The sequence below is a fragment of the Toxotes jaculatrix genome, chromosome 13 (genome assembly GCF_017976425.1).
Source record: "Toxotes jaculatrix isolate fToxJac2 chromosome 13, fToxJac2.pri, whole genome shotgun sequence".
NCBI lineage: Eukaryota > Metazoa > Chordata > Actinopteri > Toxotidae > Toxotes > Toxotes jaculatrix.
Window position 1 is genome coordinate 4,067,054 of NC_054406.1, and position 22,793 is coordinate 4,089,846.

General features: G+C 42.2%; 1 protein-coding gene across 2 annotated transcripts in view; it reads left to right on the plus strand.

Moving 5' to 3' along the window:
* Window positions 1–936: 936 nt before the first annotated feature.
* pleca (plectin a) overlaps window positions 937–22,793 on the plus strand; it is a 78,573-nt gene continuing 56,716 nt past the window's right edge. For both annotated transcript variants that reach the window (XM_041054225.1, XM_041054229.1), the window contains exon 1: window positions 937–1,216. In XM_041054225.1, coding sequence (XP_040910159.1) covers window positions 1,126–1,216 — 91 coding nt within the window. In that variant the 5' untranslated portion in view covers window positions 937–1,125. The remainder of the gene's footprint in view (window positions 1,217–22,793) is intronic.

The following is a 22,793-nucleotide window of genomic DNA, read 5'->3' on the forward strand; positions in this document are numbered from 1 at the left end:
TGACATTCACACCCCTTAAACTCAAGGGCCTAAGAAAAGGGCTGCTACTGGCACAGTGTGCTGCTGAATCTTCATGTAAATGGCTAGAATCACATTTACTTTGAGTGTCTCACCGCTAAATGAGAGCAGGGAGTGAAAGTTGATGGAGACTCTCAGCATCGCTTAGCTTTGGTATGTTTTGCCTCTTCAATGTATAATTAAATCAGCAAAATATAACGTGCAGCAGGTTTGAGGTCTGGTCAAGCTTTTTGTTTTCTCAGTTTATCATAGAAATGTTCTTAAAAACTTAAGATGGCATAAAAAGCTGAACAGAGATTGAAGGCTGTGTCAGTGCTATGCAAAGTGACTTTTCAGTTTACATTGTTACAGGCGTTTTTTTTTTTTTTTTTTGGAAAAGGTCACATGGATAATTAAGTCCTTTCTTTTTAAGTCTTGGTTGTTTGATCTGTGTGATCCAGCACTCCTCCAATGTTTTGTCCCCGTACTGAAGAGGTGTGGTTGTCTGGCATTAAAACCTAACAATCTGCCGTCATTCAGTTTTGGGAATATGACGTGACTTTGAGGAGAACCATGTAAGTGTTCTGGGAGTTTTATGTTGTATTTTTTTTAAAGCTGTGAACAGTACAGGATCCACTTGTGCCTTGCCCCAGTTTCTCCAGCAGCAGGAGGAACTTGAGTAACCCCACGCAGCTCCGTCATTTGTTTTTTCATCGAGGTAACCATGTGTGTCTCTCTGTCCTGGGTGGAGTTGGCCTGAGCGGTGTGTGTGTTTATGGGATCTGCTGCTCTGCCTCAACTGGTGTCTATCTTTGTGGTGTGTGTTCGCCTCTGTGCCTTTAAGAGGAGGGTCTGATGTGTGTGTTTGTGGGTATTTCTCAAGCAGAGGAGGGGAGTGGTGGTGGTCCGGAATGAAATCTACAGCTTTAGAGGGAATACTGTGACTGAGTGTGGGTGAGGGAGAAGGTGGGGACAGACAGATAGGTGGACAGACAGCCAGGAGGGCTTTTATCAGCACTGAGGGGGACAGAGAGTCAAAGAGAGGGCAGCACAGTGCCAGTGGAAAGTTAAAAAGGAAAGTTTGAAGAGAGGAAGGTGCCCGAACCCTGACTCAGTATCAGCCAGGCCATGTCCATGCCCATGTTTGACCCAGGTCAGCGGCTGCCAGAGGAGCAGGACTATGTGCAAGCCTATGAGAACGTCAGAGAGAAGTATAAAGGTAACAACACCCCTGCTCTTCTCCTCTTTAGTGGCTTTTACTGTACAAACTCAAATGATAGCCATGGTCTGTTTGAATGGGAGGTGGGTGTGTGAGTGAGTGCATGCTTCAGTGAGTATAGTGTGTTGTAAATCTGGCTGTCTTACCAGCATTAATTGGTTCCATATTGATTTTCACAGATCTACTTTGGTTCAAGGGGGGCTCTGTGTGAGACACAGAAACAGGAAGTATAATATTTCTACAGTGGAAATGACATGAACATGTGGCCTGACACCTTTGCACAGTTGTGATGGAGACATATAAAATTCAGCCTGAGATCTTTGTTATTATTGTAGTTAGGGACATAGGAATCAATGCATGGTGGCATACAGGGGAGTTTCTGGGCAGTGTGGAGACATAGAGGTGAGACATTTGGCCCCTGGTTGAATGGCACAGGTCCAACAGTGCAGCATGAGTGAGAGGAGCTGCCAGCCAACAAGGTGGCACATCAGAAGGACATTCACCTGACACTGCCTGGGTAAACACTAGCATGACTTCATGGTGTTTGTTTTCATTTCAGAAAGGATTGCAGGGTTGAAATTCAGATTGAGGAATCCTCCACAACCTCAACAAGTTCCTGCAGCTCGTTTGCTTACATGGTTTATGACTCTGAATTTATCCAGTGCAGAACTTGGGAGGACATCATGACCTCTGTGCAACAAGAAGCAACAGGCCGAAACTTAAAATTAAAATAGATTCATGTAAAATTACACAATGATGAGGTTAACTTAAAACCAACTTGGTTTGTACAGGAAGTAGAGCTGAAACAACCAGACAATCAATTGAACAGCAGAAATGTACTCTTAGAGTATTTAATCCCTCATAGTGCTATTGTGTCTATTGCTAGTGTTTATGTGTAGGTTCCATGCAGCAAAGGGTCCAAGCTGGATTTGAACCCAGGCCACTGCAGTAAGGACTCAGCCTTACCAGGCTTTACCTGGCTCTACCAGGTGAGGTGCTGTGGTCCCCCATGTGTGTTCCAGTTTTGTTTGTATGAAGCACTTGTGTGAGTGTGTAGGCTGCCTTTACTGTTAGTTAACGGTGGAGAGATGTCATGCAAACCTGTGCTTGCACATTTTTCCATTATCGCTTTCTAATACAGATTAGGTTGCTTTAACATTGAAATATAGATCCAGTATCTCATTTTCAGTTAAATCTGGGTTGGAGACAATTATCAGCCAGGGCGCCATACTGAGTTTCTCACTAGGTGACTCTTGCCTTCATGGGTCATTCTCAGGCAGGTGAATTACAGCAACATCTGAAGGCTTAGGCCAGGATACTGGCTGACAGGAACAGCTGTGCTCTTTTATTTCATCCATATACAGTAGGACATAAGTGAAGAGGCAGCTTGTTTTTGGAGCCAATAGTGGTTTGTACTGTGCAGGCCCTACGCTGTCTGTGTGTGTAACTGTATCAGTATAAATCAGGACATTGTTGCTGAGAAGCCACTTGGATGTTCAGCGGAATCTCTGGATAAAAATAGGTCAGAAATTAAAACACAACTCATAACTGTGGGCATAATTTCCAGCCCAGCTCCAACAGACTATCTGTAAGGACAAATGGGCCTGGCCTTGGTCTCAGTATGTTGGGAACAGCATCGTTCCATCCAATCACACCAGTCTAGTAATTTTCTTCCCATGCGGTTACCTACTGTGCCATGTCACTGTGGGCAGAGTTCCTGCTGTGTTCCTCTGGCACCAGTCTGGTGCTCCACGCCCCTGTCGAAACCTCCAGTCCCTCTGCCAAGATCTCACTTCCTGCTGCTTGTTCTTATTGTTGGTTTTTGACTTATTTGTTTTAGATAATTGTGCCTCCAGTAAAAATGGAAAGTCTGGACGCATAATGTGGGTGAATAAAGGAGGTGGTGTGAAGATGTGAAGGTGAATGATGTGTGTGTGTGTGTGTGTGTGTGTGTGTGTGTGTGTGTGGCTATGTCTGCTGCTGATACTCATCTTTTATTGAAAATGGGGGTAATTTTCCATATTAGTTTGAATATAGTGGATAATTAAAATTCTTTTTGCCTCAGTCTGTTGTTAGTGAAAGATTTTCTTCTATTTTTACCCCAATAGTTGACACTGGTTCAAAAATTCCTGCTGAGAGATATCAGATCCTGAAAACAAAAATAATATAACTGGCAGCCTCTGTACTTACTCTATCTCATAACACATGAATTGTGGTTTGGTTGGTTTGATCTCATAACAAACTAGCTGTTCCTGTACCAGCTGTCTTGTGAGGACCATTTGCATAAGTTATTGCAACAGGTGAGATTCTGTTTCCTGCGGGAATGATAAAGCATGGTCGTGCAGAGCTCTGCGTTATTATAGTGACTGAACAGATCTATTAGTGTAAAACATGCAGCTCGGCTTTAAATACTCACTACAAATATATCCCAGGAGTTTACTCTGTCAGTCTTCAAGTTATTCTGGTTGAAAGAAAAAGACTTCTGACATTTAGCTCGACAGGATGTTTCTTAGAATCATGCAACAAATGATTTAATGAAAAGTGGTCTTTCCTGCTGCAAGTGTTGTTCATCTTGCAGCATCAAACCATTTTCATGTTGATTGTGTATTTTTTCTGCAAACGGATACTTTTATGTTCAAGTCACTTTTACCAGTGTCAGAAATCTCTTTGGAAAAAGCTCCTGAGGTTGTGCTGTTATAGATGTTTGTCTGCTGTGTTCTGAAATACTGAGTCAGGAACATGGCAGGGTGGACTGACCCTGAGAGGAGTTTACTCAGGTCTCGTTAGGTTCCTCATGTAGACATTCTTTTGAGGTTAGTTGGTGGTTTTACTCTCAAATATCCAAGAGTTGCTCTTCAAACTAAGAAACGTTTTCCTCACACTTTATGCTTTAAGGTTAATGTTATAAGAAGATCAAAGAAGATCACTGTTGTAAACTAAACCTAAGAGAGAACTACGTATCTAAAAGACATCTACAATAAACTGAAACAAGTTAAGAAATAAGGCATAAAAAAATCAAAAACTCAAACTGTGCCAAGGTTGTTAGAAAACATAAACTGAAATTGAAATAAAAATGGAATAGCAAAGAAAAAGTCTATCAAAAGCATAAGATTTTAATAGAGAACAGTTTTGTCTTTTTGTTTTTCCTTTTTCTCATATTAGCTCTGAGGTGAACCTTTGTCAGGTTTCACAGGACAATGACAGCAGTCTTTGTTGATGTGCTGATCTCATCTTTGTGTTTGCTCTGTAAAGTGCAGGTCTACGATTAAATCCCTGCAGCCACAGCAGAGTCTGCCATTGCACTTGAACTTGAAGCAGTGTGCGTGCGTGCGTGCATTCGTGCGTGTGAATACCAACAAGGTTCACTTCTGAAAGGGCTGCGATAAGTTTGTCATGTGAATCACTGTTGAGCCGGAGCGTGGGCAGCGTCCGCAGAGAAACCCCCCTCCACACCTCACTTCCAGTACTTGCCTCAGATCAGTTTCATGCAACTTGACCTCAAATTCAAAAATAGTCATAGTCCTTAAGTTATACATGCAGCTTGTGCGCTCTGAAAATCTCACATACACACAGATGAGACTAATTATTCTAAAGGGAACAGCAGCTTCCTTCATATGATGGAGTAGCCATCACATCCAGCACATCTGCTGCTCTGTGGCTGAGGAAACACCTCACACTGCAGCTGATCAATGCATTTTCTTCTCACAGTAATGATGACTAATAATCAATAACTACTAATCAAAACACACGTCAGTGGGAGCCATTGAACTTGACTTTAAATTTCATACTTGGGCTTCCAGACATTCACAGTGAGGCATCATTTAAAAATCATTTAAAAATGATGTATGTAGCCTCTAGTGTCCGGTATGTCTCTGTTAGTGTGTCCATATATGTCCATATAACTCATTAATTCAAGCTTGTGTATGTTTGCTGGATTCAGTTCAGTTTATGAACTCCTGTTTTCCATGGACTGTGTTTGCCTGAAGCACTGAAAGCAGCTCTTAAATTACAATGAGTTCTAATTTTAATTAAAAGGCCTCCTAAGTCTGGGCTGTAGGCGCGCTGTGAGCCGTCAATCATCCGGTGACGTAATCTGATTAGTATCAACCTGCAGAACAGGAAACAGCAATTTTCTGACAGATAATCCACAGTTACTGGCAGTTTAAAACTAATCAGACAAATAAGTCAGGCTGTTGGACGTAGATGAGGAAAGAAAGGACGTGTGATTTTTAAGTAGTAGTTTTTCTTTCATCCATCGATTCCTCAGTCTCTCTGCTCTGTAGTTAGACGGTAAGCTGTGTGTATGGTGGGTCAAGAGGAAAGTTTCGGTCATGGAATATCATTTGGTCTGCATGCATGAAAAGAGACACGGAGTGATATTTTAGAGGGAAAGCCCGTTCCCCGAGGGCATCTCTGTGTCTTCTGACTGTCAAGATCATCGTCACTGTCAGCTGCAAAACCTTAAGATAATCACTAAGAAAAAGAGCTTTGTTTAGCTTGACCACAACTTTTTAAAAAAAATCATAAGTGGTGTTTTCTTTGGTGATTTCTACAGTTAAACAGGCAAAGAAATAACTTAATTGTGCAGGTGGACACTGGAGAAGAGACAGATGGTTCCAGTTCAGGTCACTTGTGTATTGTTGTGGGGCCTCTCAGTGTGATGACCTCCACTGACAGAGGACATACTCATATAAATATCTCCACATATGTTCACACCTACGCTCGATCCCACAGTGCTTTGCCAACAGGACGGCTCCGCGTACTGTAGCTTACCCAGAACTCTGAGGCTGCAGCAGAAGCCTCTCACCTGTCTGCTACTTCACATGAGTTTGTTAGATGACCTGTTTGGTCTCTGTTTGTTCGCATGTGCAGCTGAAACATATTGTGTGCTGAGTGCATGGTGTGTATGCGTGTGTGAGCGTGTGTGTTACTCTTCCTGCACATCTGCTTTGCTGTGTTTGTTGCTTCACCTGTTTTACAGTAAATCTGCCTCATTGCCAAAAGCGAAAAAGAATCAGTGAGTTTTGTTTTTTTTGAGTGTGTATGTGTATGTGTGTTTTTTAAATTAACCTCAGGTGATTTAACTGTGTGATGTCAGTGTTGACTTTCCCACAGAGACTCAGGTGTCATACGGAGTCCACGTCCACGTCAGTCCGGTAGGGTATTGACTGGTGGCAGTGACTCTGTGGAGGATGTCTTTCTAATCTGCCTGTGAGGATGATGTCACCGGCTGAGAAATCTGTGTGGTCGTGGGGAGATTTCAGTTTCCAGGATACAGCCGAATACAAACTGTCATTTTATCCCGCCTGACTGCTCTGCACAGTTCAGCCATAAAAGATTGTAAGTGGATACTAGAATAGATTAAAACAGGATTCCCAATAGTGATTTGTACTCACAGTGTGCTGAAGCCGTGAGTTCACAAGTTCTGTACTGTATGTCCACATACGTCCATTTACTGAGGGACTGGACGGTGATTTTCTCAATGCAGTCGATCAGTACCAATCATCAGTCTGTCTTCCTGTTTTTGAGTTTCCTTATTTGTTGACTGTCCATCCCTGAGCCTGACCTGCGTGTGAGGCTGCAGAAAGATCCTGGCCTCCCGTTGGTCCCGGGGCGTGGAACAATAGTGCTAACACCCTGGCTGTGGCATGTTACAGTAAGCCAGGCAAATGCCAGGAATGTCAGTAGTGAGCTGGCTGGCACGTAGTCTGTTTTTCAGCAGGGTCCCTGGGTTCGAGAAGCAGAGTTGCATTTTCCACGTATTCCACGCCCAAATCTGCTGCCCCTCTCACTCTTTACGAACACTCACAGAGCTATGAGCTGTGGATCTGTGGCGGCCATTCAACAGTTACAACACATTGATGTTGTTTCACCTTCTGATCTAATTTTTCAGCTAACAAACAATGAGCTCATAGAGTGCTGGACCAGATGTCACTAACATGAAAATAAGATATAATCACAATGTTTATTCACTTTCATGTAAGTTATTAAAAATTTCAGTCAAAGGGTTAAAAAGTTTTATGATAGACTAAAAAAATTCTGCCATCTGAAGGTTTATAATGTATCCAGGATTTCCAAGAGCCGTTCAGCTCAACTAAGTATTTCAAAATATTTTAGTATTATCGTCATTCACTTATCTTAAAGGTCACAGTTATCAGTAACACCATCCACACAGAAAGGACTTCTTGTTCTTCGTTAATAAACCGTTCTTCCGGGTGGCCTTAGATCTCTGTCAGTGCCACACAAAAGGCAGAGAGGCAGCCTGAATGTGTCTCTTTCACAGCTGTAGATCTGAAGGGTAGCGGGGCCTCAGAAAACATTTTTCATCATGACACATCCTGTGAATTCCTACGATGTTGGTGTCTTCCCCTCGAGTGCTCACTTTCTTCTGCCTGAAAGTGCCTCAGAGAAGAGTCACACACACAGTCTCGCTCTCGTCTGCAGTTTTTTTTCCCTCATACCTACTTCGTCTTTACGCCATGTTCACATCATATTACTCACATCAGCCTCCTAGCTGTAGTTCCTTTGACTTGATATTATGAATAACAGTCTCACTCTGCTTCACATTGTGGTCTTTTGTGATTTTTTTGTTGTGTATTATTGTTTACATGAGCTGTTGGATTTGACCCTGCTTACATGAGACAGAAACAGGGTGTGGCAGTGGTAAACCCACTATTTTTAGCCGCTGACTGGTTTGTTGTCTGTTTGTTGTGTACGTGCGCGTAGATGGGCTGCAACAACTGCACATGGAGTTTCATATCACTTTAATGAATATAGATGGGAGGGGATGGCACCCACATTATCACCTCCTCCCTGGTCTCTGATGGTGTGTGTCACGGCTGAGATTTATTTGGTTCTTGAGCTGACCCAGTACAACCTCACCCCCCCTCATGCCTCACAGCAGAGTAGCCTACTGGTCCTGCTCCAACTTCTAAATGGCTGAGCTCCACCGTGGGAAGAGCCACATCCCAGAGAGGGGTGGAGTGGGTGTATCAGGTCTTCCACCTACGATTAAGAGGGACATGAGACTTTGGCTGTGCTTCAGACTGAGTGTTGACTCTGTAGTACTGAACAGCTGCATGGCAACAGAAACATCAACTGTGGAGTCAGGTGGATTATGGTGCCAGGCAGTGACATTTATCAAAGAAGCTCAATTTTCTCCATCTTCTCAGAAAGTTTCAATTGCATTAAAAACAGTGGTATACTCATATATCATGTGGTTTTGGGAGAACACTGATATTTTTTTAATCAATTCCAGGGGAAAAATCTGTAGCTACATAAAAATCAGTTTAGCTGTGGCTAAAATAGATTAGTGAATAAAATTAATGTTAAAGCATAAATCATTATTTGCAGATATACCTCATATATTTCTCACTCTTACATTTTAAACTAATGTAATTTACAATATATTTGTAAAAAATAGATGTGTGGGTACAGAATTGGACATGTGCTGTTGTGTTATTTCAGAGTCTGATATCTTCATCTGGGTGATGTGTCAGGTGTGGCCTGCCAGTTGGTGCGTAATGTTTATCTCCTGTCATCACCAGCAGCTTAATTTCTTCTTTCTACTGCAGCACTGAGGCTGCCGTGCTTCTGAATGTCCCTTCATGAAGCACTAATCTAAGATGAGGAGCACCCAAGTTTTAAGATTTGCATCTTTAGATTTTGAAAAATGGATTTGTCTGCCACATTGCAGGTGCTGTAGACTTTCTGATTCATAATCAATTGATTGAACCAATCAGATGCTTCTTAGTTCATTTAAGTGTTATGTTCAACATCTCAGGTAATATTTTTTTGGTGAAATTTGTAGATGTTCTTACTGCAGACATTTTGACTCACTGAACACAGTTGTGATTAATAACATTAATGATGGCTGTATTCTGTTAAGTGATGCTACTTCCAGGGCCCTGGTATTCTGCATTCTGGTTTGCTGGCACACTTAAATGGAGCAGAGCCATCAGTACTGTTACTAGTTACACTTGTGCTTTTTCTGTAATGACAGGTCAAACTGTCAGCTGTGAGAAAGTGCTGCTCTACAACCCACAGTTTGAGAATTACACATTTGAGCTTAAAGGCAATGACACGTTTACAAGTCAAAAAAAAATTCAGTGACTTCACTGAGTTGTGTTGCGAGCTTGTTTACTTCCCACAGTGAAGTTTACCAATAAGATGCTTTGAGCTCAAAATGGCAGAGTTTGGTGTTTAGGATGTTGTTGGATTTAGGAACGGCCAATCTCAGGACAATGGTTTGTACACTGCCTGGGAGAAAATGCTTCCTGAGAGGCTCAATTTGAAGAATAAAAGTTGTCTGTGAGCCGAAACACAGTGAAATATTTGATTGAGAGAGGAAGGAGCTATGTGATTTGAGAGAGACTGGATGGTTTGCTGTATGACTTGTTCTTGTCCTTTAGAGGGAGCACTACACAAGGAAGCTTTGCAGCATTTAAAAAGGAGAATTTGAAAAGCTGAATAAACTTTGATTCAATATCACATTTTGCTGTCTGTTACAGTGAGTGTAAGTACAGTAAGTCATTTGAAGGGTTAATATCCATACAGTCAGCATCTCATCTCCCACCCACAGGATAGTGTCCCTCTATGTTTATCTCCTCACTGCTGCTGCAGCTGCCTGAAACTGGATCTATGATCTACCTTCAGCCTGACAAGCATCCATTGATTGTCTATTGATTAGAAGAGGGGTCATTACAGCCCTCCTGAATAATTTCTTGACTACAGCAGAAGGTTGTAGAACACCCATGGCTAAAAATGTGCCAACATTACAAGTCTATTTGTTATACAGGTGTTCTACATTAGTATGAGTGTCTTGCTTCTGTTCTCTCACACTTGACCTTATTGTTTGGCAGCTCAGTCGGTACAAGATGAAGGATCAGTGTGTGAAACAGTGCAAGGTCAGAGGCAGGCTGCTGGATTCAGCAGCCCTCTGTATGAGGAGAAAAGTTTTTTAACCAAGTTGAAAAACAAGAGCTGAGTTTTCCTTCTGAATATTCTGTAAATGTACACAATCTTCTCATTCCTGACTTCATATGGGCTAAATTATTTTCCATTTGTATCTGAAGGATTTCAAGAGAGACCCTATTTATCCCGAGTCATTTACCGTAATGCATTTTTCGTGTTTTTCATTTACCTCACAAAGGGAGCTTGTTTTGTATCAGGAAATTTCTAAATTCTGTTATCCTGATTTAGTGGCTGTGCTCGGTTTGCAGGCAGTGTGAGATATTTCAGCTATTTATCTTAAGTAATAAAAAGCAGCTGTCAAAACTATGCTCTTTGGATCAGTAGAACATTTCAGACCTGCAGCACAGAGAACGTTACGACCATGGTCTTTGAATTGTAATAGGTGCTTTTTAAAAGGTTGGCTTTCAAGTAGTCAAGCCACCGAACACTTAATTAGGACGAGGACTAGCCCTCCACAGGAAATGGCATTGACTCGGAAACTGGAACCAGTGTGGACTTGTTGTCCTGATGCATGGGGCCATCTGTCCATCTGTCCTGTAGAGCTATGTGATTAATCAGGTCATGTGATACTGATAGAAGCATAGTAGTATTGATCCCAGTTTGGGGCACGACAGAAACAGAACAGGAACCAGACCTGTGCATAGATGGGTTGTATACAAACCCGACAACTTACACACATCTCTATAACCAGACATGTCTACACTAAGCAGGCAGGTCACCCTCAAATCCATTATGAGTAATCCACAGGTTTATCAGCCTGAGTACAAAGGCCTGATTTGACTTCTCCTTTATGTATTTCCACAAGTTTAAAGCCTATTACCAAAACAATGTCTGTATTCACTCAGTATATTGTGAAGTGGCTGATCTGTGCTTTCCAGGATGCTCGGAGATTTAGACAGGGTTCTTGTGTTGTGTGTTTCAGTGAGTCATGGATTTTGAGCCGGTTTTTCCTCATAATCTTCACCAGTCTCCTGTCGCCTTGTGTTGACACGTCAGTTTAAAGGCAGTGCAGAAAAAAGCTCTGCCACACTCAAGGTGCTGATATTTGATACGGACGATTTGCTTTTGGTTTTCAGGGTATTAAGACTATTCATCTTGGAAAATATGGGGGAAAAAAATTGGATCATCATTTTTCCGAGCTCTGTTGCTCTATTGGCTTGATGACCGGAGTAACTGACTACATCATTTCTGCTGTTGACGTTAGACAAGTGTATTTTAGAGTGGGCACTTTTTTTTTTGTTATTAGCAGCTATTGTTCTTCATGTGTCCCATTCAGCTCAAAAGAAAACAATCACATATTCTCCAAATACAATCCATGTGTTGAGTCTACCACTTCAAGTCAGCGTCTTATCTATGGATGTATATTCCCTCTGTCACTCTGCTCATACAAAATAGCTTTTTCAGTACTGCTGACTTCAGAGAAGTGCCAGCCAGTCACTGGAGGCTTGAGGAAACTGCTGAGTCAAAGTCAGCATAACCTTGACTGTCATCCTAAAATAAAACTGCCAAGGCTCTGACAATGTAAACATTTATTCTTGGTTTATTGACAATAATTACTTACAAGTAAATGTATTGGACTCTTTTCTTATGTCTTGTGTAATGGTTATAGAATTGGATTGTACATACAAAACTGTGAATTCCTCGGGGTGGAGAACTCATAACTCACAATCCTGACTCCTGAATTTAATTTAATTTGAGCAACTCTGTGGGAATTTGTTTTCCAGCTCTAATTAGTGATTTCAACTGTTATGGATATTTTATGTGTAAACTCTTGCAGAGTGCAGTTTAAATTTTTATTTATATCATTATCTTGTTAATTAAATTTACTAGTATAATTTGATCAGATTGCAAAGTTTAATTTCCTAAAAAGTGCTCTGTTGCCAGGAGATGGTTGGGATGGGAGGCGGATGTTCAAAGCACACGACTGTCGCACCAAAACCCGGAGTTTACATCCACAGTCCCGTCTGTGGTTTAGGCATCAGAAGCACTGTGGTTAAGGTTTGGGTAAGACTGTGATTTTGGTTAAATGTAAATAAACAGGTTGTGTCTGAAGTCACTGTGAACACAGTTTTAACCATAAAAAGTTTAATAATGCTGCAGTCACTGCAAAAATTCTGTCCTGCAAGATCAGATATTTTAAAAAATAAATATTTTGTCTGTGAAAATTTTACTCATATGTTCAGAATCAACATATTTACAACAAGTAATTTGAGAACATCTATAAAATGTAACCTGGCTGCATTACATTTCTTACAAAATATTTTTTCTGTTGCAGCTTAGTGGGATATAAATGTAATTTCTAGGAGACAGGGTTGGCTCTGCAGTGCTTCTTCATGAAAAATAGAGAGGCTCCTTGTGCAGTGGTAGTAGTGGAGCAGTTCAGGGGGCGTAATGCTGAGTCACTGACACTGATGGTGGAGAAATAATCCACATTTAACTTAGTTTTACATTTTATTTTTAGAAGAATTCATAGCTTTGTAACACCACATTGCAAAGTACATGGTTTATTGTATCTCTACAGTAAGATTAGACCATTGGACTTAGATAAAACACATGTGACTCTTTTGGCTGTATTTTCTTCCTCTGTCAGCCATGACTTCATGCTCTGTATTGACTGCTAGAATCTGTCTATATGCACTGTTGTGATGTTACAGTGGAGCGTGACTGTTATTGGTTGAGGCGCCTCCCCTGTGAAGCACCACGAGGATGAGACGGGACGACATCAGGGAGGGGTAGGAGGTGGATGGGAGGGGAGGTGTGCTCTCCTTTCTTTCACAGTTTCTCTGCTGACAGGGATTGTGTGCGAGCGGGCAGGAGAGGGAGAAAGGGAGTGAACAAAAACACTGAGCTGCCAACTCCTGTGGCAGCAGCAGAGAGAGAGAGAGAGAGAGAGAGAGAGAGAGAGAGAGAGAGAGAGAGAGAGGGATAGAAACAGCCTGCTGTTAGCAGAGAGACATTTCCATCCTCCAGCGTGGTGTTTTGGTGCTGAGCTGACCTTGCAGAGCTCAGACTCGACTGTTCGGAGCCTCTGGCAGTCACGAGAGGGGAGACTGCGAGCATGGATCCTGCAAGGTCTATCCAGCATGAGATCAGCTCTCTCAAAGGTACTCCTCCTGACTTTTTTCAGATTTTGCTTCCTCAGATTCCTGTCATCACCATCATATGCTTTCAGGACCGCCTTGTTTTCCCACAATTCCTCCTTGTCGAGGACTTCCTCATCGTATAGATGCAGGCTGAAGAAGTTCAGGTTTGAAGGTTTCAGGGCTGTCGAGTTAAACAGAGGAATTATAATCCTCTGCCCAACCCCCCCGCATGTTTTTGTGGCTAAAAGGAATGAAAAGCTTTTGTTCCCTTTTGTGTCCAGGGGTGACCACGGGGTTTGGACCAGGGGTCAGTGGTAATGATTGTGCTGAGACGGGGTGTTTTATGAGCCTGTGTATGAGATACAGTGGGAGGCTGCTGCTGCATGCGGCACATTAAATGAGTCTGCGCCGGGAGATGCAGAGCAGCTGCTGCAGACCGGCTACTGGTGCTGCTGCTGCATCACCGCGGTAACGGCAGTGACACGGCCAAGTGTTGCCCTGCCCCTCGGTCAGGGATGGTGACTGTTGGTGCAGAAAGCTTGGTTAAAACTGTGCATCTGTATATGCTGTTGCTGCTCATCTGGCTGCAGCGTGGTTGTATGTTTGCTAACATTTAGTGTTTACATCAGCAAAGTTTGCTCCTCCCACCTTCCTCACTCATATGTGTCACACTACTTTACTTCACAGAAATGTGTCACAGAAATGAGAAATGCAGCAGTGCAGGGTGTAAATTTAAAATGCATTATTTCTTACAGTCATAGTTCCTGATGTGGCCTGGAAACTCTTTTGGTACTGAGAATCAAAAACTGTCAGACTCATAATCCTGCTTCATTTATTAATCTGTCATACCCGATTTAGCTCTTTCTTTTTTTTTTTTTTTTACTGTTTTAGGCAATGAAATTTATGAAATGCTTGAGTTTTCTAATCTTTTAAAGGCCTTCATAACATTTTATTAACCTTTTGTCACATTAAAGTGTTTGTGGAAATAAAAACAAAGTTGAGATTTTTCACAATGAGGTTTAAAAAAGATATTTTTTGGTATTGCTGCTTAAATTTGGGAATCATGTTGGCAATGATGTCTAAAAAAAAAAAAAAAAACTCTTGTTCTCCACCAAGTTTGAAGCAAACTAGCTTTGATGCAAGTTTGTTTGTCATGTTGTTGCTATAACAACACATTATATGTAGTTACTCAATATTACATTATTGTTTTTTTTAATTGCTCAACTTGTAAAGTCAAACATCCTGTAAGTGTTTCGTTAGTATTTAATTAGTAAGACAAACTCTGAGTAAAGTGCAGTTTTTTTAAATTGGCATTCACCCAATGAGTCTTTATCCCAAAGGCATCTTGATTTATTCAAATGCTTCTCTTCTTTTCCCATTTGTCTCTGCCACCCTGCATGTATTACAGTCTGCATGGTTGGTTTTTCCAGACTTAGTTTATCAAGTATTCAGGCCATGGTGAGTGTGCTACTTTTACATTGATCTTTTAATCAGTGTTCTCCATCTAAATCTCACTAAGTAAAGGATGAAAGCAGGCTGACTGACACTTATAAGGACAGAAAGCCTCCAATTTGAGGAGACAGGACCCAACCAGGCTGGTGAAACTGGCTCAGCCTGAAAGGAGAGTCTTTTTAAAAGCTCTTCTGTGTGGAGCTGGGGTTTGTCTGGAGTTTTCTGGTCTGGCAAAATGTGGTAACACTTTGGAAGAGTTATCCGGGCAGCAGAGGCATTTAAATGATCCTGGAGAGGGATCTGAAGGAGTCCTACCCACTCGGATAGGCTGAGAATGTTTTCCCCAGGGCTTCAGAGACAAAAGCTCCCTCGCTTCACTGAGTGCTCCCAATGGACTTACTTAACATGTTGGACACTGCTGCTTACTCAGTCAGACTCAATTCATTTGTAATCATGTCGTCACCTCGAGACCATTGCTCCCATTGTCCATTCTTGTCAGCTATTTTCAGACACTTGGTACAGAATCAGCTCTTTAACACAGGAGCCTGTTGATGATCTCCTGCATGCGTTGAGACATGCAGGGCCTCTATTGATAGGTGGCCTAAGTGGCCTGTCACTCGCAGAAGTATTCACCCAGTGAAGCAGCTTGACATTCTTCTCTCTTTTACCTCCTTTTACCAGCCAGGTCTGGGTCTTGACCCAGATACTTTGAGCTTGTGCAGATCTCTGAACAAGCATTTAGGAAGCTGCATTTACTGACAGTCCATGCAAATTAATTCCAACTTCAGTGGAATTTACTTGGTTAAATGAAGGTTACACAAACACAAGTACAACATGAACACAAAACCTTTTGATTCTTCTCAGCAGTGAGCTAATGTACCGGCCTGTTGACACCCTTAACCTGTTTTAACCTTTGGCCTTTGTGAAGCTCTGCAGTTAGTTGTGTCTGTAGCTCTGTGTGTTTCAACGGCCCCTCTACTCCACGGTTTCTGTTTAGCCCTTATCAGAATGTTTTCACTTCGCAGTGCACTGTTGTGAGTGATGCTTTCTGAAGGTTATGAGCTGGTGAAAGAAAAATGGCTGGACTTTAAAGCAGAGCAGGTCCAAACCAAGGATATCCAGTTAAAAAGGAGTTGAGGGCAGGGATCAGTGCACTTGACCTCGGAGTGGTTTAGTGTTACCGGAGTAGGTGGGCAAAGTTTCTTCCTGACATTTGGGAGGTTCAACTCTTGAAATTTGCTGACACACGATTGTGAGAGCTGCTTCAATACTGCCCACAGGTTTGGGTGGAAGCAAAAATAATTGTAGCATAATCATACTTTTCCTCAGTAAGAAAATTTGCTGCATTTTTCTGTACATAAAAATTGGGATTGTAATGTGAATAAAGACATCATAGAAAGACGTGCTTCCATTGGGAAAACCTTTCAAGTAAAAGTGAGAAACTGTACAACCTACTTAAATACTGACAGATGTTGTACACCAGTGATTTCCAGTCTGGGCTACTCATGCCCTACGGGGGGTCATTAATATTTTGTTTTGTAGTTACATGCAGGTGTCATGTGTGCTTGACCTTTGATGATGGCACCTGTCTGTGTTTGATCCTTCTATTTCATTCCCTTTTACACAATAACACTGACTAGTGCTCGGCCAGGCTCAACCATTGTTTCTGCTGTACAAAGAGCTATGTACTGTAGATACAGAGTGCTGAACAGGCAGCAGCTGACAGCCTGTTTTTCCTGTAAGCGCCGCTCTGATCAGGGGTCATCAGCTGTCTTCTCCACGCCTGCAGCCCTGAGGGCAGACCATTGTATCTGACGAGAACAGAGACAGACAGGAAGTACTTCGTAATGTCAGTGATACACATGATGACACTGTTTTGACATTATCAGTGATAGCAGTATCAGCGTGGCACATGTATACTACACACAGACTTTTCCACAAAGCTGTAATAAATACGTTTTTATGTTAATGTTTTACATCCTTTATTTTGATCTACCTGTGATATTATTTGTCCAAAAACAGAATATACTTTTCAGTTTTCTCAGCTGTGTGATTCCTGAAGGATTGCGTGGTGAAACCTCTACTTGATTCACAGCCTGATTTCAACATCCAGTTGGGCAGATAAACAGTGTGTGGGTTGTCCTCAACCCAATTTGTAAAGTAAAACAACAACATGGTTAACATCATGACAGGGTTATTATGTGGTTCCCTGGTGACCTATGAGTATATGGCGTAGACTGGAATCTGTGTCCCTCTATGATTTCCTCTCTTATTTCCCCACAGCATCCAGTGCACGTCTATCTGCAGTCATGCTCTGTTTGTATATCTGCAGATAACAGTCCGGTCCAGTGCAGCATCAGATCAGCGTTTTCTTTTTCCTCCACTGCTGCACTTTCTGCTTGCCAAGAATTTCACAGCATAAAAAGATCCAGCAGGACAGTGCAGGGGATAACTGATTGGCTGCTGTCACTGGGATAGAGCTGAGGAGGTCGTGGTTTAAAATATTTGATGTACTATATATGTTTGTAGAATCTACATGATTGTGGCCTATACTTCTGCACTGTTGTAATTCTTGGAAGTATCAAGTGGCATCATTCATTCGGCGTGTATGTAGGATGTTGCTGATGTTGCATACATCCTGTCTGTGTTTCATGCTCAGAGATGAAAGGCTCATATGTCACTTTCCCGGTCTCTGCAGCAGCAGCAGTATTCAGTAGCTCTCAGATGCTTCAGCCGATATTTGAGCTTCAGGAATTGGTGCGCGGCTGTGTTTTAGATTCCTCACCTGTTTCTGTCCAACCAGGCATATGATTCGCTCCAGATGGGATAACTAGGGTCACGTTGTGCGAAGCATCCACCTCCAAACTGCATGCACAGACATAAAGTGACATCATGGAGTTTGTCCTGCCCTGGTAAAGGCAGCTTTAATCAGTGTTATCTACTGAAATGGATCACATGGCTTATTGTATGTGAAAGGAGATGTTTGAAGTGACAACCACGCAGAGAATTATCACCCGACTCTGCAGTTTCCCCTCAGCATTTTGTTGTCTTTCAGCTCGTTGTTTTGGTCTTATGTCCTGCAGTTTTCACTGCTCTTATCAATGTTGTTTTCAGCTGGCAGCTCTTCTCAGCACACCTTCCTGAGCAGGATCAAACAAAGTTAGTCAGTAGCATTTGGCAGCTAAAGAGCCAGATATTCCCCCAGGAACTGATTCAGAACAAAAACTCCGAAAAGTTGTGAATATTACACGTTTACCAGGTGGCCAGAGGCATAATTCATCTGTTCACAGTTGATGTTGTGTTTGTAGCTTGTTTTCGTTGCCCCCAGGTAAAAAAATTAAAATAAAAATAAAAATCAGGTGTTGCAGATTTCTCAGATGAGAAAAATACTACAATTCCCCTCAATTATCAATTATCACAATTATCAATCAATCTGCCAAATTTACTTTTGACCCACAGAGAACTGAGATTGTTATGTACAAAGTAGGTGAATAATCCAGAGTGAGTACTCAGTGTCTGATTGGGTTTGGGTCTGTGTTGCTCAGTAACAGTCAGTGTAATGTCAGTGTCAGTGAGTGTGTCAGTCATGCTGGTTGATGGTTGAAGTCTGGCCTCGATCCTGGCTGAGCGACCTCCTAACTTAGCCGATGTGATTACATAATCTCATTAACTTCAGGTTTCCTGTAATTCAGAAGGGCAACTGCCTCCGCAGTTTGACACATCCTCTAATCATCCACTCCTTCCTCTAATTCTCCTCTCGGTGGGACTTAATTACACTATCTATTCTTTGTTTTGTCAGGGAGAGGGGAAACAGGTGGGGAATTGAAAGCAGGTGACTCTTAAACCACTTGGGTTTTAAAACGTCTGAGTTTCTGTTTGAGCTTTGAGCTGAAATGGCCAGAAGGTGGCACTGTTAAACTTCTGCAGGATGATTAAAAAATTACCAGAATTGGTAGAGGCTTTAATGAGAAGGCTTGCAGACAGTTAAGTGCTTTAAAGAAAGCTGATATTTCCACAGTCATTACAATAGTTTTTTTTTTGTTTGTTTTTTTTCATTCGATCCAGCTTGAAATGGGCCTGTGGTCTACAGATTAATCTGTGTCCTGGCACTGTTCAGTCCATTAGCAGTTGCAGTTACACTTGTTTGTGTGTCAGCACCACTCCAGCTTTTAAAATGCTGTATTTCCATTTTTTTACTGGCAGTTAAATTTTAAGAGTATGTTGTTGAAATAGTTTATATTTCACTTTGGAACAAACTGCATTTTCGCTAATTGTGTTTGCTTCTTTGTCTTCTAGGTAAGTGGCTGTTCCTGCCTCTAATACTGTTTGTGGGTTTGAGTTGTGGATCCCAGATGACAGTGCAGGTCAGGGGAGACTGTGAGGTGGAACAGAAAGGGTGAGTTCCTCCTGTATGTGCTGCAGAGCACAGTGACGTACACCGTCTGGTCTTCTCTTTACCATTGTGTCATCTGGTTTCAGTTAATCCAGTGGTGTTTGGGTCTATGTCCCTGTTTGACCCCAAGTCATTCTGTTACACAGCAGCTTTGTATATGACCTGGCTTTCAGATGAATGCAGCTTTTTATTTAACACAATAATAATAGTGATTGGGGAGACTGAGCTGCTGTTGTTCGGGGGATGAGAAGCTGCAGGATGTTTGTGATCATGTCTGACATACTCTTTGCTCTGATGCCAAGCCAAGTGAATCAACAGGGTCAGATATGAAGCTCCAGGCTGTGTCTCTGTCCCTGTCTCTTTGTCTGTATACTTCTGTGTCTCTGTCCCCTGGGTGAGAGGAAAGAATCTCAGTCTCAGGGTCCACTTTATAAGTGTCATCAGGGCTGAAACTGTTTGGTTTTTCTCATTTCATTTATCCTTTTTTCACCAGAGCCTGGTGACTCCTTCATAATGGTATAAAATGAGTAATTCTCATCAGAAAATCCTTTTCTTAACGCATTACATGAACAAGCATAAATGTCATGTAATGTGTTGATTAATCAGCAGTTCACTAATCACTCAGTCGGCTAATTATTTCAGCATAAATTGACATTTCTTGACTTGTCAATGGAGTTTGATGCCTCCCTAAATGTTTCTATATTACAAAACCTGTGTCAAGCTCAACCTACCTACTATATTTTGCTTCTGTAACCAGAGGTTATATTCAGGCATCAGGACAAAATCATACTCTTGAATTTGTCTTTTATCCCTCCCACTGACATTTAAGTTTGTCAGTAATTGTAAGTTATAAAGCCCTCATCCCTGTGCCAGTTCCAGAACTTCCATGGCATGAGACGCAGTTATAAAAGCTGCAGGGGCTGTTTGTTCGCCAACCCTCACCGCAGGCAAAACAGTTGACGACAGCCAGCAAGACGCCCCGCTGTATGAAAAAAAATCTGCTCTTTCCTCATGAGGCTTCTTCTTTTCCACTCTACTCCAGGCAACTTGTTGTTACTATCATGCATTTTTTTCATGGTGGTGCAAAGTCTGGGAGCGATCTGGAAAAGGACAGAGGAGAGGGGAATGTAGACGGGGGCAGGATCAGGAGCTGGACATTCACTCAAAGGGTTTATTTTAAAGTAGACCCTTTCACACTGTCAGTGTTGGGTTTATGAGGAGGGCAAGCTGATATATAGTACTCCACTAATGGGACCCCACACATATCATACTGACAAAGTGGCCTCAGAGTCTTTCCTGACCTGAAGAGGGTTGCAGCTATGAGACTGTCATCCAGGACTCTGCCAAAGAGCCTTTTAAGTTTTGTTCTTGCTTATCTGGCAGTGAAAAACACCATTGTTGCACCGTGGTAGATATATTGCCCATTACCTTAAATCCCCTCGGGTGATACCCTCACACAGACCATTTTAGACAAAGTTTCCTCTTCAACTGGTAGTTAGTTAGCGCCTATGAAGGCTGTATTCAAAGTCTGATAATTAGCGTGTTTTAAAGAACCATGACTGAAACACTGGAGCTCTCTGATTGAGGCCTTGCGGCCTCTATGGAGAAAAAGTCCCTCATGTGTAAGTGTGTGTCTGCGGGCAAATGGGGGGGACACACAACAGCATACACTGATCAGTCCCTGTAGGTTTTAACTTGACGCTGATTGGCCAGTGAATCAGAGCCCAATCTCATGATCAAACCAACCTATTCACTCTCTACCTATGCCATAGAGCTTATCTCCATCTGCAGCTTCCTAGATGTAATCCTCGTGTTTATATTCCACCCATGGAGTTTAAAGTTTAGGGGAGTTTTCCTGAGCGTGTTTTGTGTGACCTCTGTTTGCTCTCGTCAAATCGAAGCTAATCGCAAAGTGCCCTGAGAAACCAAGAGGAAAACTTCACTGGAAATGTCTTGAGTATCACATACTTTCTGTGGCTAACCTTCTCCGTTGTGAAGGACCGCAGCTGTTATCAGTTTGCATTCGCAGCAATTATAGCGGATTCTAATGGCAACCCAAAAAGCATGTTAAAGAGAATCAAAACATTCATAGGAATCTCTCACACCACTCCTGCAGCATATTTCACTTCTCTGCTGTTTGCTGGTATGTTCAGTATGTTGTAAACAAATCTTGCTTTGCCAATAAATCACTCAAAATGCTGCTTCCAGCAAAACTTCTGAGCCACGAGGAGGCAATAGCCTAATGCAGAGGTAATGTTTTTACTCACAGATCAACAGCAGAGATATTAAAAAGTCAGATTTTCAGTGGAGTACATCTTTAATCGTGCAAAAATGATGGTCCCATGCTCAGGGTTGTATTTTGGGTTTAGGTTTTATTGACAGGAGATGAAAGTGTGTGTGCATGGTGATATGAAAATGGTCTCCCTCCAAAGTAATGTCAAAACCAGACTGCACTCACTTCATCCTTCCAGTTTGCCAGTTTTTTTTAAACTTTTTATTTTTATTTTTTATTTTTTTATCCTCTGAAACGTTTTGATGGTCAGTTGGGGTTGCATGGTGATGAACCGCTGAGCGACTCTCACTTCCAGGAAGAGTGAGTCTGTTTTGTGTGTTGCCAGTAGCAATGCTATCGCCTCTGACCACTGTTCTGGCCTTGTACCGTATTTACTCATATTTCCACGGTGTGTCATGTTACTATGGTTACAGGCATTCCTGGCCAGCCGCGCCCTACCATGGGTTTTTGATGACTCATTGCAGTGGCCAGTCTCTCTCTCTCTCTCTCTCTCTCTCTCTCTCACACACACACACACACACCGAAACTCTCGTATTTTCTCCACCTCTGTTGCTATGGCGCGGTTCCTCTTAATGACTGGATGCTCCTATGATCTGATTTGGCAAACTGGCAACTGTGGCAAAGTGCAGTCATCCATTAGCCGTTTTCAGAGTCGGCCATTTTAGATCAGTGATCTCTCGGGCGAACTGAATCCTATTACCTTTGCACTGAGCAGCATTCAAACCATTGAGTGCTTCACGCTGTTCTGTCGACACTGCAGCCGCCTCTTGCCACAGCTTCTTGTAAAGACTTTGTGGCTTTTTGCCCAATCATGGTGCACATTCATTAGCTGCTCATAGTGTCAGCCATTTTAGCTCGTTTGCCCTCTGGAGAGTTCATGTTCCATTGCTTTTATACAGAATATTTATAGCCTGAGTGGTTCGGAAACCTTTGTCCAACTGGTTTGTGCTGCTTTGCCTCGTCATGTCCAACCTCCAGTGAAGCTTGAGTTTAAGACGCAACCTTCCTCATTCCCAGAATAAAAACATCTCATTGATGTTGCACATTAAAAAACATTTCACAGTGCGTTGATTTCTCTTGTCTGTTGCTACTTGTCAGCAACAGAACGACGCTCTGCAGGCAGTTCACATTTGGCATTTTGCTCAAGGACAGTTTGCAGTCATGAAGGTGTGAACCCAGGGACAACCTGGGTGTCCTCTCTGGCCTCAGCTGCCTCCTCATGTACGGACACAGCTTGTTTATTTCTGTCCCAGATGGGCTAAAGTCAAATAGTCGTCATACACATCTGGCACAGCCTTATTGCTGTCCAGCTGTTCACAAGTGACAGTAGTTGCAGTGCATCACAGATCCTGTCACTTAGTACAGTGGCATTTCAGCACTGAA